Source organism: Lycium barbarum, chromosome 9, assembly GCF_019175385.1.
Source record: "Lycium barbarum isolate Lr01 chromosome 9, ASM1917538v2, whole genome shotgun sequence".
In the NCBI taxonomy this organism is placed as follows: Eukaryota; Viridiplantae; Streptophyta; class Magnoliopsida; order Solanales; family Solanaceae; genus Lycium; species Lycium barbarum.
Window position 1 is genome coordinate 7034355 of NC_083345.1, and position 16335 is coordinate 7050689.

The window sequence follows — 16335 nt, forward strand, 5'->3', positions numbered from 1 at the left end:
TACAGTCAAACACTAAGTTTTTTCAAACAAAACTTACTTCAGGCACCTTTTCAACTCCTAAAATGACGATCCGAACGTCTACATATCCTTGATGTATTGGGCCTACATTATTCTACGCAGAAAAAAATATCAGGTTCTATATAAAATATTAACGTTTCGGAGTCTTGACATACGACTAATCGTTGGTCAAAGTATGCAAAAACACACTAAGTGTTGCAAAAAAAAAAAAAAATTGGCCAATTTTTTTATTTTTATTTTTTTGTACTATTTTACTGCGCTATACAAAAAAAAATTCTTGCAGTTAAAAACCTTTTGGCAACGGCTTTATTTTCAATAAATCTAAACCCTAAAAATAAAAAACCTTAAGCTAATGACAACAAGTCTTCAAACAAAAATGGACGTCTATGTATATAGAACACTTAAACCTAAAGTTTACAAACAAAACTTACTTCGGCCACCTTTTCGACCCCTAAAATGACGATCTGAATGTTTACGTATCCTTGATGTATTGAGCCTACATTATTGTACGCAGAAAAAAATATCAGGTTCTATATAAAAAATTGACTTTTCGGAGTCTTGACATAGGACTAATCATTGGTCAAAGTATGGAAAATAACACTAAGTGTTGCAAAAAATAAAGTTGGCCAAATTTTTTATTTTTTTTTGTATTGTTTCTATAACGCAGTATTTTACTGCGTTATAGAAAAAAAAATTGGTATTGTTTCTATAACGCAGTATTTTACTGCGTTATAGAAAACTGTTTCTACAACGCACTAAAATACTGCGCTATAGCACTTAACGGCTCCGTCTCCGTGAAGTGCTATAGCGCAGTATTTTACTGCGCTAAAGGTACTTTGGTAACTTTTTTTTTGTTGGGGTATTTTGGTTCAAAGTGATTTTTTTGAGGGCATTTTGATTCCGGACGCGACTTAAGGAGCAAGAGAAGGCGGCGGCGGCGGAGGGCGGCCGGCTGGAGGTGGAGGGTGGCGGTTGTCAAATTGGTTGTGTCAGCTTATTAGTCATTTTTTTATTCTCTCCCTGACCTTAACTTTAATATTTTTATTCTAGTAATATATTCTCTGTAAAACATTGTAACTCTGACATGTTCATACTTTATCAAAAAGTATCCCATTGTGGTTAATATTTTGTTGGGCTCATTCACGCACAAATTTCGTGCGTGAAAGACCAAACTCTTATTTTTGCAATTTGGTCCTTTCACGCACTAAATTAGTGCGTGAAACATGTTTTTTTTTTTTTTTGTGTGTTAGTTTGGTTTAACTTTTTTTTTTTTTTTTATCCTACAGAAGTCACGGACTCTAATTAATGCTTAAATGGCTACCCCTTTGATTCAACTTGGATAAAAAAAGTTGAAACTTCTGTCCAGAATTAAGTGATGAATCATATCAGTTCCTCAATAGGCCTGTCACCCCTCTAAGCGATTAGTAGAGCATTGGATTAGACCTTTTGATAGCAATACCATAACTGGTATATCTACACACATGAGACCAAGACAAAAACAAGAAAGGGATTGCCTAAAGGTTTTTGAACAAATAAGGATTCTCCTTAATGGGTCATTCCACCTTTTCTGTGAGCTTACTGTAAAGGGGCACCGCCTTCTTTGTTTTATTTCTTTTCCTTCTCTTATGGATGTAAAAGACGGATGGTTTTATGCCCTCCTCACTGTAATTTTGTCTTTGTGGAATTGACGCGGTAGGGGTCCAAGCCAAACTCCCCATCATCATAGGGGTTGAAAACCTGGGTGAATGGCTTAAATTTTATAAAATAAAAATAAAAAGACAGACAAAAAACTATCAATCCGGAACTCCTTTTGTTCAGAAACTATTGATATGCCTAGTCATGAAACTGTACCACCACTACCCACCATAGTATGAGACTTCATGAAAGAGAAGGCCAAACTTTTAAAAACATCAAAACCCCAATTGGGGTGATAGAAAAGCCACATTTTTCAAAGCTAGTAAAAATGGAAACCAAGAAGGGCAGAATCACTCTTTACAAAATGTTTCCTTGCCAGAGGGTTACAACCTCACTCCACTATCCAAATACCAAATGCTCTCCTCTAGTACATCATTATAATGGAAGACAGCGCCATCTATTATCAAAGACCATTTGGAGGCCTATATACTCCGTAGCCATTTACACCACAAGCCACGTTCGAGTAATCAGGGACGTGATATGGGTAATTGGGAACATTTTCTGCAGTCCTCATTCCAAGGAATGATGGATCAGAACCCATCATTTGCCACTGATTTGGTACTAACCCATCAATCTGCCCACTTATAAATCGTGGATTAGGCTGCCGAATCATATCCCTAGCACTATCAAAAGGGCCTTCGTAAAAATTATGCTGGATGTCATCATGATAACTTCGCGTTCGCTCAAACCTACAGGAACTTGTTGAAGGACTTAAATCAGCAGACATCCCAATATCACCAGGGAAAGAGAAATGTCGATTCAGATGGTGTGACCCATTGCTACAACTTTGAAAGCCTGTGGTGGGACCCATTGAAGTCCTTCCAATTCCATTCTCATCATCCAGCAAGTCGTTAATGATATCAAGATGTGGAAATTCATCAGCCAGTGCCGTACTCTGGGACTGGCGACCAGACGTGCAGGCTGGAAACTCGGATGGGATGTGATCATGGGTCCTACTTACAGGCTGGTACACATCAAAGTTTTGAAACTCGTTTAGCATTGAAGGATGATCACGAGATATACTCCTGCTGTCCCTCTGGGAAGTACTCTCCCATTGAAGTCCATTCTGCAGGGTATCATGATTCATCATTCCATATGAAAAACCTGGTCTGATACAACTAGGTTCTATTCTTTCTGAACCCTGTGGTAAAAATAACGGCCCGGAAATCAGCGAAGGTGATTGAGGGTATGGCTGCGAACTGTTGACCATTGAACTTGGAGAATAGGGCTGACTAAAACCAGCTGGACTTCCAGAAACAGGATTGCCTACAATTGCATTTCGATAGGACTGAGGAGGAACATAACTGTGGGTTGCTGGTGAAGGGTCAGAGCCCAATTGACCTGCTGCACTCACTGAACGGGCCAGTAATGGCGACGTATGAACCATGGAAACAACAGAGGCAGCAGGCCTAGGCCCAGGTACTACAGGAGCACTCAAGGGTCTGGACAGGGCAGGAACTTGTAACTTGGGCTTTTCAGTTGTCGTAGCAAAGGCATTCACTTGATGAGATTGGAAGTTCTGAGGTGTAATAGATACTGAATGCACTGAGGGCTTCTCCGCCACTTGCCGCTCTATACCTTTATGAGGATCAGCCTTCAACAACACAGCAGTTTCAGCTGAATTAGCCAACGTAATTGACTTATGAGTCAGCTTAGGACTGTCCGAAGACAATCTTTTAACAGAGTTTGGATCACTTGTGGCCGAGACCTTTAGCTCTGACTTCGACTGAACGGCAGACGCCGCACCTTTTAAAGGGCTTCTAGGAGGAGATATGACATGTGGCTTCTCCAAGGGAGGTCTTTCTGAATCAGGCTCAGTCAGCTTTCTTTGCTGTGAAACTAGTACTTCCTGCATACAAGAAAACATGGCACGAAAGTTGGAATTCACTGAAAAAAACATCAGCAGAATCATGGCATATATTTTTTTTAAAATCATGGCATATTCACAGTAAAGAAATTGCCTCTAAAATAAGAAAATATGAAAATTAATTAACAAAAAGAACAAACGAGTAACAAGCAAGCATAACAAAAAAGGACCTTGGCAGCTCATCACTATTTCAGGAATTACATGTTTTTTTTTTTTGGCACAAATAGAAAAAAGAACTGGAAACTCAGCTTGCAACATTATTTAATTTCTTTCATCTCCTTTTCGTTCACTATATAAAGAAACATGAAGGAAATGCTGATAAGAGAGGGACCCAGTAAAAATCCCAAATAAAAAAAAAGAAAAAAGAAAAGGTCCATAAATATGCTTTGAGTGCTACAACTCGCAATCCTCAGTAAAGCATTTTCTTCTAGGATGAAATAGAGTCAATTCCAGCTGAGTAGGAGATGAATGCATAATGGGAGAAAATGACAAACCTTCTTCACCACTTCCTGCTCATGTGAATGCGCTATAGCCTGAGACACGGATCTAGTTGCCCCACAACTTACAGCTGTATTAGTTGGCTTCCCTGCATCTGGAAGAGCATCTAATGGCTGCCTATGTATTTCACTAGCCAAGTCAGTTGCATGACTAGTTGACTTGCTTCTGTGATTAACCGTTCTGAAAAGTTGACACATCAGCAATTAGAACTACTACAGACATCACAAAAGATATTTACGGATGCAAAAAATATTAAAGAAGGTTACCTGCTAGGTGATTTCTGGTTTTTATGGTTCGAAGAAGTCCCTCTGTAAGGCCCATTCATAGCCCCTGAAGGAGCTGAGTCTGTAGAACACGTTGATGAACTATCATCCATAACAGAAAGACTTCTTCCTGAAATACCATTCTGTGCAGCTGAAAGGCTATTTAACCCACTGCAGCCAGTTTCTGTCGAAGGATGCACTTCAGAGGTGTCAGTATCCCAGTTGACAGGACTTGCACCTCTGTCTTCAAAATCAGGATGGTTTAATTCTGGCACACAATCGACTGAATCAGAAACATCTGATACATCTTCCAGCATATCTGGTTTTTCAAGTGCTGCCTCTGGCTCCTCAATCTCGTAGTCATTTCCATCTCGTTCACTCTTCTCTTGCTCAATAACACAAGATTTTTCATCCCTCCCCTTATCCTTTGTTTTGCGATTGTTCTTTTTCTGTTTACCCTGAAATACAAGGTAAGAATGATAAAGTGAATGTAATAAAACACTTTCTTCAGGAGGCGAAAATGATAAATATGTTCACTAACCCTCAACAGACAGTTAAGAGCTTGCGCACAAACTAGTTGACAAGGTCTCCAACTTTGAATCAGCTCAGCACAGATTCTTGTTAGTTTCTCCTTAACCCACTTTCACTTCGTCTATTTTCTTTTCTTTCTTCTTTTTTTTTTTTTTTCTGCTACTATAACGCATACTTTCTACACATTTTCATGGAGAATATTGTTTCTCTGCATAAGCAGCTACTCCCTCCGTCCCAATTTATGTGATGTAGTTTGACTGGGCACGGAGTTCAAGAAATAAAGGAGACTTTGTGGTCTAAAACAAAGCAAAGATATTTGTGTGATAATAAATCATCTCGTGAAGTGTAAAAGGTAAAGTTTAATGCGAAATTGTTATCAAATAAGGAAATGTGTCATTCTTTTTGGGACTGACTAAATAGGGAAGTGTGTCGTATAAATTGGGACAGAGGGAGTATTAGAAAACAAAATTTAGGTGATGCAGGGGCGAAGAATATGCAATCATTTGATACAGCGTAGAAACTGCAATAATGATGCCAATAATTATTTTTATTTTTTTTTGAAATGGTTGATGACAATAATTGAAAGCCATGATTTTCAAACCAAAGATAAACACTCGAGCTGACATAAAGAGCTCCTTGCTTCCTATAACCACAATTTGCGGATGAAAAGAATTTCAAGAAAAGGCTAACTTTGCTCCTCGTCCCCTAAAGTTAAATAGCTGATAACAGAGACTCAAACTTTAATACCTAGAGCATTCCACTGTGTAGGAGTGGTATAAATTTAACAGCCCAGCTTCTCTTAGCTGGCAAGTAATTTTCAACCCATGTGAAGACTCAGCAACGTGTACCAGCTAACAAAGACAATGTGAAAGATACAGGAGCTTTTTATCTGATCTGGTAGTCTTCACTTAAACAGATGTTCCAGTATATTTTAAATAATAAAAAATTCTGATATCTAAGCTGAGTAATCACTACCAAAAACATATGCAAAAGGACATGTACCTGTTTTTTCTTTGATTTCTTTTCCCTGTCAGACATTTTTTTAGCTTTCTGCTCAGTTTCAGCCAGCCAAGCAGCCTCCTCTTCACGGATGAGCTCCTCTTGCCTCTTTAAAGCAACAGCTTCCTGATATGAAACCTCTATTTTACTACAGAAGATAAATTGTGTTTTATCAGTATAATCGAGTCACTGTTAACAATCAGAAACTGCAGTATGACAACTACCACAAATTAGACAAGCTTCGCCGCTTATTACACAACCTTGAGATAAGCTACAACATCACCCCACCCCCCCACCCCCCACATCAATGCAGTTGCTTCCGAATTTGAGGTTCGAAGATCTATTTAGACCTCTTCTAACTTTAAAGTCCGCAACAGATTAACTCGATGAGTCGTGGATAGTCATTTCAACAGCAATAGCAACGAGATCTCTTCTCTTCCTTCTTTTGTTTTTTGCAGCTGATCACAGTTAATAGCAAATAAGTGATTAAAACGGTTACCTGAAAATATGCGCAAGGACAAATATCTCAATGGTTCGACGACCTAGTTCAGTTAGGCGCCTCTCGTCACGCTCAATGGAATCTTTGTTAAAGTCCTCTCCGGAAGCACCATCCTAAACCAAAAAATAGCAGAATAAGTGAATCGGAATGAATAGATATTATCCACTAAGAAGAAAAAAAGCAATAAGAGAAGTGAATCTGACTAAACTAACTCTTGGCCACATATACGATTCTTTCAGTTATTATTGGCATTGAAATAGGATCCAGTCCAAATATCATCCATAACAACCAAAGTTCACTCACAGTTATTAGACTTGGTGCATGACTACTTGATAATTCCTTCTACGACTAGCCAAAAGATCAATCTCATTCTTACTCACATTCAGTAGCTTATCCACAAAAGCAGCTTAAGACGTATCCAAACATATCAATGAATCATAACAGATGCATGTCCACAAATAGCGGATATTGCTGAAGCATATTTGTCTATTATAAAGCCTCTGACAGAAGGGCTAATCTAGATTTTGCTAAAACAAAGAAATAAATCCTTAAGCAGCAATAACAAGAAACCCTAGTCCAATATTAGAATAGATGTATAGAAGCTCGCTAACAACATTATCAATCGTGAGCACCCATAGTTCCAGCAATGAAGGAAGACACAATTGCAGTAGGTGCCATAAATTTTGTATCATTTCTGAATAGGTCTTCAACCATGGAATTCTGTAACTTACCTTTGTACGGTTCTGGGGACCTTTCTCATCCTTTGGAGGCAGCGGTTCCAAGGCAGCCCTCTCAAGCAAAAGCAAGACATCATCCACCAAGACAAACATCTCTTCGTCCAAACGAACAATAGGAACCAGTTGTTCTTCTGCATCCAAATATTTCCCCTTTCCTTTCTTGCCTTTAGTCGTCTGGCCTTCAATAGCCTTAAGCCCACTGTACAAAGAGTCCATTACTAGAGTAGATGTAACCTCTTTTTCAATGAAGAAGTGTTTGACCACCACTTTCAAAATCGAATCTGATTTCTCCTGGGACATGCGGCACCTAGAATCTTGGTCCATTCCCAGCCAAAAAGCACAGAAACTGAATTTCAATGTCAAGTAAGAAGTCAGAAAGTTATGGACAAAATGCTATAAACGTTACAAATACAAAAGCAAACGCATATTGAATTGCCTACATGAGGATTAAGGGGAACAAATATGTCATTCAACAGAAAATATTATCCACATTCATTACCACAACTGAAATAGCTAAATAAGATATGACAAAACATAGATATTAGAAGCTAGACAACTATCTAGGCTAACAGTCTCCGGAACCAGGTAAACAATTTAGAAAATTTACACCATACCTCGACCATCTAGCTTTATCCTCTATCAACTTTCCAAGTTTTCCTCGACGCTCTTCCACGAAACGGCGGCAGATCTGTTCAACATTGGTCAAATATACTCTAACAAGCTCCCTCCTATATTGACAGTCAAGGCAACGAAAGGGACGATCAGATCTCTCCCTACAAACAAAGAGCATAGTCAGAATCACTATATGAGATCCATCACGACATCCACGGAACTTAGCATAATGGATAAACTGAATAAAAAAGTTAATCTGAAAACTTAAAAGATAGACGAAAACTTCCAAAATTATAGTCTTCGTATAAAAAGAAAAAAAAAAACTATCTCATCTCCTAGGTCTCTATCTATATACCAATGTTTAGGATGGCGAAAGGCCGTGGCGACAAGGGCTCGCCTCACGCCTCATGGCGAGGCAAGGCGTGGCGAGCGCCTTTTAGAAGCGAGGCGTGAATTAACACAAAAAATTAAAATATTAAATATGCATATATAAATACCCAAAAACTCAAATACTCAACAAAATACTAGCAAATATTTCAATTGAAAAACTAAAAGTAGATAACAATAAAAGGCAAAAATTCATATAACTTAAATAAATATCAATACAAAAATGGGAAAAAAAAATCTGCCGGAATTGGGTCACCGGCCAGCTGCCGGAAAAGTCAGATCTGCCTGAAAAGGCTAATCTGCCAGAATTGGGTCACCAGCGGCTGCCGGAAAGAAAGAAGGAAAGAAGGAAAAAGGCTTACCTGAAAGTGGAAGATGGTAATGGCTTCTGAAAGTGATAGTGAAACCCTAGGTAAAAATAATCTTTTGCTCTCTTTATTCTGTTTTGTTTTAAGTTAGGCACGGTTTTTTTTTTTTAAATCAAAAGGCGTCGCCACAGCTCGCCATTCGCCATTCTCGCCTCGCCTCGCCTTTTGAAAAACGCCACGCCTAGGCTGTTGCTGGCGAGGAAGGCTCGCCACGCCTCGCCTCACGCCAAAAGGCGTAAGGCGAGCGCCTTCCTAAACACTGCTATATACAAAGTAAAAACATTTTTAAACATCATCATGTCCATGCTAAGAACCATGCTTAAAATGACCGTCGCGGACATACAACAAACACGGGCCACAAATCATTGATCTCCCAACTTTTCCTTATAAGTGTTGAAACTGATTGCATAAATAAATAGTAACGTGTTTGGATAGAAGTGTTGAAACTGATAATAAATCGGTAGTGTTTGGTGAAAGAAGTGTTGATACGCACTTTTCTACTAAAATAACTAAAATGCCATTAAAGCTATTTACAATAAATATATATCAAAGTATCTTTACTTGAAAAAAGAAGAATGAAAGAAATAGAATGGAGAGGGAAAAAACAATCAACAGCTTGGACAAACCAAAAGTGCTTATAAGTTGAAAAGCCACAAGTTGGGGGTGACCAACTTATAACTTATGGCTTTTGACTGATTTTGGCTTATGAGCACTTTGGTGTTTACCAAACGCGTAATTAGACTAGCAAATGGTGGGGGAAAATCATGCTATTAGGCTATAGCTAACCCTGCCATAGGTAATGTAAGATAACATAAATTTATATAAAATTAGAAAATAGACAGATTAAAGTGAGAAAAGACCTGATAACTTGAACTTGAGCTTTAATTATGAGGGTATCAGCATCAATAAATCCTTCTAAGACTTTTGAAAGCTCCATAAACTTTTTCCAACCCCAATCATGCTCTTTCTTCCAGAATCGATGTAATGTATCTGCAGAAATTTGCAACTGTGTTAACAAGAACATGCAAAGATTTCAAGATCCAATGCAAACGGCCAAATGTAATTTACCCACCTGAATACTTGGACTTCTTAGGATCTTTGTTCACCACAGCAATAGTGAATTGGGCAAAATGACTCCAACCTGTTCTTATCAAGAGAAAAGAAAATATCAACATCACAGCTACAACACCACTTTGAAGATAGTTTAGGGTGAACTACCAACATTATCACACCTGGAAGGAGTTTGTCATGATTAGCCACACACAGAAACAAAGAGAGATGATTGCAGACATCGCATCCTTGTGGGTAAATCAAAATATACCTGCCGCGAACAGTTTGATCACAAGCATTTGTCAGTAATTCATAATTCCTGAACTGGTAATTGTCATTCAATAAGTGGAATAAACAAGCATACAGTAAACGTCCATTAAGGGTGTAAGAATATCAAACTTGGTACAACCCAAACTACAAAACTTAACAGGAAGCAAGATAAACAGTGTCTACGATTATCTCTATATCAATGAAATGGAGAACCTAATGATCAAACTCCAGCAGTCGTCAGCCTATTTTCTAAGAGTAAACTAACACAGTCATGCCATCTCTCCCTAAAAAAAGGTAGTGTGAGGGTGCAGGGACGAGGCTCCTATACTTTTCTCGGGTCATCTATTAAATGTACACCAGGAAGTAAAAATGGATTTAATTCCTTCCGTTCATCCAATTTCAAATAGGGTTGTAAAGATGACTGCACAAAAGCACGTCCCTCTGCTTTTACTTCCTAACAAAAGCACCGCAAAAACCTTTCCTCTTCTCTTTTGCTAAATCCTACTCCTGACTCCTTATCTAGCCCAAACCTAACATGGTCCGAACCAAAAATAAAGTATGCACATATAACTTACTCCACAATTTTCTATATGCTCATCTGATTTTACTTCCAAACAGAGCACTGGGAATAACCCTTCCTCTTCTCTTTCTTATATCCTGGCTCCTCTTCTAAATTCTAAATCAACATAACATGATCCCAACTTATCTTTTTCAAAAAAGAAACATGATCCAAACTAATGAAAAGTACGCGCATAAATAACTTACTCCACAAACTTCTAACTTCCTAAACTCTATCAGTAGAAACTAGAAAATTCCAATTCTTCCTACTACAATTTACTTTATTTTTTTGAAATTGCTACAATTTACTTTATCCAGGTAGGAATCCATAGACAAATGGAAAGCAGCAGCAGGTAGTTTTTGAAATTGATGCACACTGGGCATACATAATTTTGCTCAGTCAACAAGACATATCTCGTTCTGCAAGTAGTTAGAAAGATGAAAATGCATAAATTCTTTCCGGCCAAAACAAAAAAGGACCACCAAACAAGTACGTGTCACAAGATAATTCTTCCCAAAAATATCATACCATTTGTAGCCTCCAACCTCAAATGCATTACTCCGAAGTTCTCTCTTGTTAATTTGTGAAAACTTATCAATCTTCCAGGTATATTTCCCATAAAGCTCGGAAGGTTTGGGTCCTAAGAACAATAAACGAGGATAACTGAATAAATAAATCAAAGGGCTTCCAATAAGCATGTAAAAACATACAAAAGGATAAACAATAGTAGTCTCCCAGCCTAGAGGCACACACAACTCAGAGTCCACTTATGGCAATTAAGAAACACATGCATTATCGGAATCAGGTTGATAAACAGTAACAGATAGTTTTTTTTTTTTAAAAAAACAGTATTAATTTAAAAAAAAAACAGTAACAGATAGTTACGGCTGCTTCTTTTTAATCAACAGTACAGCATCAGCCCCCCACCACAAAATGAGAAAAGCAAATATAAAATGGAGTAAAGGAGCTGTATTAGAAAACTACTATTCAATTATAATGTATTTGGATCTCATGAGATCACAATTGTGAAACACCAGATTCCACCGCGGAGAAGAAGTTACTTCTTGTAGAATCTACTTCACATTATTGCTTAGGTCTAAGAGCACTAGCAGTACCAATGGTCATGAAACCTCCTAGAATTTACACATTGAAAAACTAGAGTTGTTCACCTTACATTTCTAGACTAGAAAAAGGACATCAAGAGGAGGTTGGAGTCCATTATCAGCGCCTTTGGTGACAATAAGAGCTTACAGATGTAGAGGAGGTAAGGATAGAGAATTACGGAACTGATTTAGGGAAAGAAATATATAAGTAGGTTTCGTCTACTATCGATTAGCCAGGAAATATTGGCAAAGAGATGGTTATATCCAAAGGCAACCACAGCAAATAGCAGGCAGTCTTAGAAAAGGTTTTGAATGAGATAGTCAAGTCAGTCCCAAACAGCTATTCTTGTTGATACAACATGAATCCGGAGAACACAATTTGAGATGAGGACTGGGTATAAATTATAAAAGCCTGCCTGTAGCATATGTTGAAACAATATAGACATCAATCAACAAGTTACTTTCTTCAAGAACAAAAATTCTATTGATCTAAAAACAAAAGGAGCATCACCTCAATCCTGTAATAAGATTTAAAAAACTCCCATAAATAAAGAATTCCTTAAACCAAAAACACAAGCAAGTTTCCGTCAAACAACAGATTACTGAACACCCTGTCAAACTTAGAACCGAATAATTAATTCACATCATCAAGAAATCCCCATAAGGACCACCAATGACAAATATAGTTTTTGAAACAGAGCCAGCACTGAGATAGTTCTATAGATTCCTATTCCAGTGGAGAACTGATGTAGTAGCATGCAAAACAAGAGAAAGACCATGCACCAATGACAGGTATAGTTCATAAGCAATCAATTTTAATTGACATTCTAAGGGTTCATCTTCAGAGTAAGTAGTTTAGTAAATATGAACTAGACATTAAACTGACTAGACCACTATTAACAAGACTCAAACTCAAACTCAGTAATATTCAGGGCTCTGACACCAAAGAAGAAAGGAGATGTCAATCCAGAAAGAAGTATGCAATGATCCCACACAATTTTTTGCAGAAGAGAATAATGGCGGATGCAGATAAGTCTGCATTGAAAACACTGCAAGCAACTCCCAATCTATCACATGAATGGTGCAACTTCCCTCAACTAAGTATCAGTCTCCTGAAACTCATTCCCCAACTATGCAACTTCAACAAGCCAACAGAACTTCAAAAGATCTTTAAAAACAGTAGGGAAAAGGCATAAGTACCCCCCTGCACTATACCCGAAGTTCCACGGACACACCTTTCCTTTTCGGGGGTCCTATTTACCCCCCTAAACGTTTTTTTCCTTATTTCTTTGCACCTTATGTGCTGATGTAGACCCGAACCCCAGTTACAATGGATGCGGTGTATACAGTATACACGCGCCTGACACATCATTTTATCATTTTTTTCATTTTTCTCTCATTTCTTCTTCGTTCTTTTTGCTCCCCTTTGACTAGTAGCAAAAATGGAGGTGAATTTGTGAAATGGGTAGCGGCTATGGAGTTATCCAGTGTTGAGCGGTGGCTGAGCTTTGGTGATCAGAGGAGGTCTTGTGGTGTTTTGGGTGAAACAGGTGTGGCTCAATGAATGGAATAGGGATGCTAGGGACGGTGGTTTACGGACCTGCCGGAGAGGGTGAAGATTGAAACGATTCGAGGCATGGTGGAACAGAGGTGGCGTCACTGGTGGTTCGACAACGGCACCAGCAGTGGAATTGACGGAACAGAGGTGGCGGACAGTGATGGGTTTCACGATGGAACGCTGTTTTTCCAGCGAATAAATCTCTCCAAATTGTGTTCCCTCCCCGATGCCTCTACTCCCCGTGCTCTCTCTGTTTTTGCCTATTTCATACCCTCTATCCGTTGAACTTTATGGAGAAGAAAAGAAAACGTGTTAATTAATTAAAAAGGAAAGCAATTAATTAAAAGATATCAGCTTAAGTTTTAATGTTAATTATGTGTACTGATTAATTGTAGAAGTGTCCAATTAAAAATAGACATGTGTCTATATTAATAAAAAAAAATTAGCTTATTTTTCGCCTCTCACATGCCTCCAAGAGAATGAACACACTCTCTGTGCTCCTCAGCACCAAAGGGTATATTAATACACTTCAAAATAGTTCGGGGGGTAATAGGACCCCCCAAAATGTTGTTGGAATAAGTGTTACTGAAAGTATTTCTTTTTGACTTCTACGTCGAAAGGAAAGGTGTGTCCCTACAACTTCAGTCATAAGTTGGGGGTACTTATGCCTTTTCCCAAAAAAAGTAGGAAAAAAAACATTGAAACTGGCAAGCAACATCTTTCAAGATTCAAAAGAAGACTTCAAAAGTATAAAGAGAAAAAAACATAGAAATTGGCAAGCAGCATACCAGAATCTTCATCATCACTATCCCAGTAAGGAGGCGATGTTGACGGAATTCCATTCTCCACCTGATCGGAAGACCTCCATTCAGCCAACGCTTCACTAGATTGGCATCTCTGCTGGCCATTAGATGCTCCCTCCAACGAAATCGCGCTACCGGCTTCCTCGGATGCACTTGAAGCCATTCTCACCCCACAACTCCCACTAAACTACTAAAAGCTTCGTCTTTTTCATCCAAAAAAGATTAAACCGCATTAAATATAGAAACAAGCAATGCAAAAGGCTGAACCTGCACATCTAAAAGTCCTAACAATATCCTTGGATTGTATATTCTAGAGTATCCAGATGGAAAGATAATAATCCAAAGTTTTCTTTTATAGAAAGCAATGCCACATGTTTGTACATATTTTAAATAAGGACAGATTATAACAACAACATATCCATTGTAATCCCACAACGTGGAGTCCGGAGAGGATAGGATATACGCAGACCTAACCCCTCGACTCAAAAGAAGTGTAACCAAACCGGGCAAATAACGACAGCAAAAAGCAAGATAAACAAAGCAAATGAAGTAATAGATAGCAAAACAAAAAAAAAAGACACAATGCTAATCCTAGATAATAAACAAGGACAGATTACAATTCACAATTACAATACCTGAAAACCCCACATTAGAATAACTCCCAATAAACCCTAATTCAAACCCAACTTCCACAAAATCAAAAAGAACCCCAAAACAAACACACAATTATACTCCAACCCCCAATCAACAAATTCAAGAAACCACCAAAAAAAAAAAAAAAACAAATTACTAATTTACCAAAAACCCAATTGGACATAAACCCATAAACACAAAGTACAAAAATCAACACCCCATATATTGAAAAACACAAATTGAAAAAAAAAAAAAAAACCCTAAAACACAAAAAAAAAAAAAAAAAAAATAGAAAGGGGGAGCTAGAATTAATTATATAAGAAAAAAACAAATTTGGGAAATTAGAATTAACTAATTTAATAAAAATAAAATAATTAGATCGATGAAAAGAAGCAGACCTGAAAGCTTTGTCAATGGAAGCTGTGTAGAGAAAAAAAAATGAGAGAGAGAGAGATTTGAGAGGTGGAAGAAGAGGCGGAAATAAAAAAAATATATATAATTTTATATATATACTTTTTTTTTTATTCTTTTATTTATATTTATATACTTCACATAACGTCAGATATAATTACAGAAATACGGGTTGGGGTCTTTGTGTATCTCTATCTGTATATCTTTTCCTTACTATAATTTTATATATATACTTTTCCTTTTTTGTCAATGATAATTTTTGGAATTTTTTCTCTAAATAATTTATTTTTCTTTCTTTGGCTCGGTTATCTTATTATCTTGGTTTTGTTTTCCCTTGTTGCTATTGCCTCTCTTTTTTTTTTTTTGAGTCGAGGATCTCTCTAACTTATCAAGGTAGGGATGAGTTTGCGTACACACTACCCTCTTTAGACTCCACTTATAGAATTACACTGAATTTGTTATTGTTTTAGAATAATTTATTTTCCTTAATAATAATAGGGAGATGGGAATTAAGGTTTTCCTCTCTATCCTCCAAAATGGTCCAAATTAGAAAACCTTTCTATCAATAAAAAAAAATATGTTAGTATCTTCCATCTTATGCAATTATTTGTTTGTTAAAGTTTAAATAGTTCTGTATGTAGCAACAACACCCTCTTTGTTAGGGTTTTGTCCTGATTTTCTTACCATATTTAGATTTTACCTTTTCTTGAAGGAAGGGCAAAGAGTTTACTATAATTGATTTTACTTTTTCCAAAAGGAAAATATAAATATTTCATATTTGAGTAACCCTTTTCTTGGAGGAATTGTTTTGGACATCTACAAATTGAAGACTTCATTCCTACAACTAGAAAACACAATATCATCCACAATGTAGTCATTAAAGAGTCTTGTTTACGGGGAGATAATTCTCTAAATAGATTTTATGCTTATTTATATTAGTTTTTCAATATGTAGGTCAATTGACCAAACTCGTATCCTATTATTAAAGTCTTTTTTATAGTTTTCCTTTGTCATTTGATTTATCGTGTTTAAGGTTTGTAATTATTAGCTTCCGCATGACGCCCTGTTATTTCGATCCCAACCAGTAACATCAGAGTCAACGGTACAACAAGGTTGAAGACGGGTTTAAGGCAGATACATATCAAGATGCAGCCACACAAATATTCAAGACATATTTTGAACCACAAATTTCAAAAGTCTTCACTCTTTTTTAAACATTTTGCCCAGTCAAATAGGTTCACATAAATTGAAACGGAGGGAGTAATACTTACAATGATGCCATTTGTCAGAAAGTTGGCAACAAAATTATAATACAACAATCTTGTTAATTGGATTCACATAGCGCATCTATTTACTGCGCTATGCAAGTTTTTTTTTAAAAAAAGCTCGGGTAACGAATGTTAACGGGGGACGTTAACACCTTTTTGCATAACGCATAAAAAAGGTGCGTTAAAGGTAATTTGGTGTCCCTTTT

The 16335-nt window shown here is 37.3% G+C and overlaps 1 protein-coding gene across 2 annotated transcripts; it reads right to left on the bottom strand.

The window, feature by feature from the left end:
- Positions 1-1901: 1901 nt before the first annotated feature.
- On the bottom strand, positions 1902-14988 carry LOC132610626 (TNF receptor-associated factor homolog 1b-like). Of its 2 annotated transcripts, XM_060324943.1 has the most exons (13): positions 14849-14988; positions 13803-14020; positions 10882-10993; positions 9707-9795; positions 9547-9615; positions 9335-9464; positions 7722-7880; positions 7102-7453; positions 6371-6483; positions 5875-6019; positions 4345-4799; positions 4075-4258; positions 1902-3562 (listed from the first exon to the last, which is right to left on the bottom strand). In XM_060324943.1, the coding sequence occupies exons 2-13, from the start codon at positions 13978-13980 to the stop codon at positions 2117-2119; spliced, it is 3432 nt and encodes a 1143-aa protein (XP_060180926.1). In that variant the 5' UTR covers positions 13981-14020; positions 14849-14988; the 3' UTR covers positions 1902-2116. The 2 variants fall into 2 exon arrangements, with proteins under 2 accessions (XP_060180926.1, XP_060180927.1); XM_060324944.1 differs by lacking the exons at positions 10882-10993; positions 13803-14020; positions 14849-14988 and having other exon boundaries at positions 9697-9716.
- Between the last annotated feature and the right edge of the window lie 1347 nt (positions 14989-16335).

What these genes read in the sequence shown, in the direction of transcription:
- LOC132610626 (XM_060324943.1), bottom strand. Translation starts at nt 13,980, where the DNA reads ATGGCTTCAAGTGCATCCGAGGAAGCCGGTAGCGCGATTTCGTTGGAG. An exon ending in GCTCAAGTTCAAGTTATCAG is followed by an intron (nt 7,881 to 9,334) that starts GTCTTTTCTCAC and finishes CTTTGTTTGTAG; the next exon opens with GGAGAGATCTGATCGTCCCT. An exon ending in AGAAATCAAAGAAAAAACAG is followed by an intron (nt 4,800 to 5,874) that starts GTACATGTCCTT and finishes CTTGTATTTCAG; the next exon opens with GGTAAACAGAAAAAGAACAA.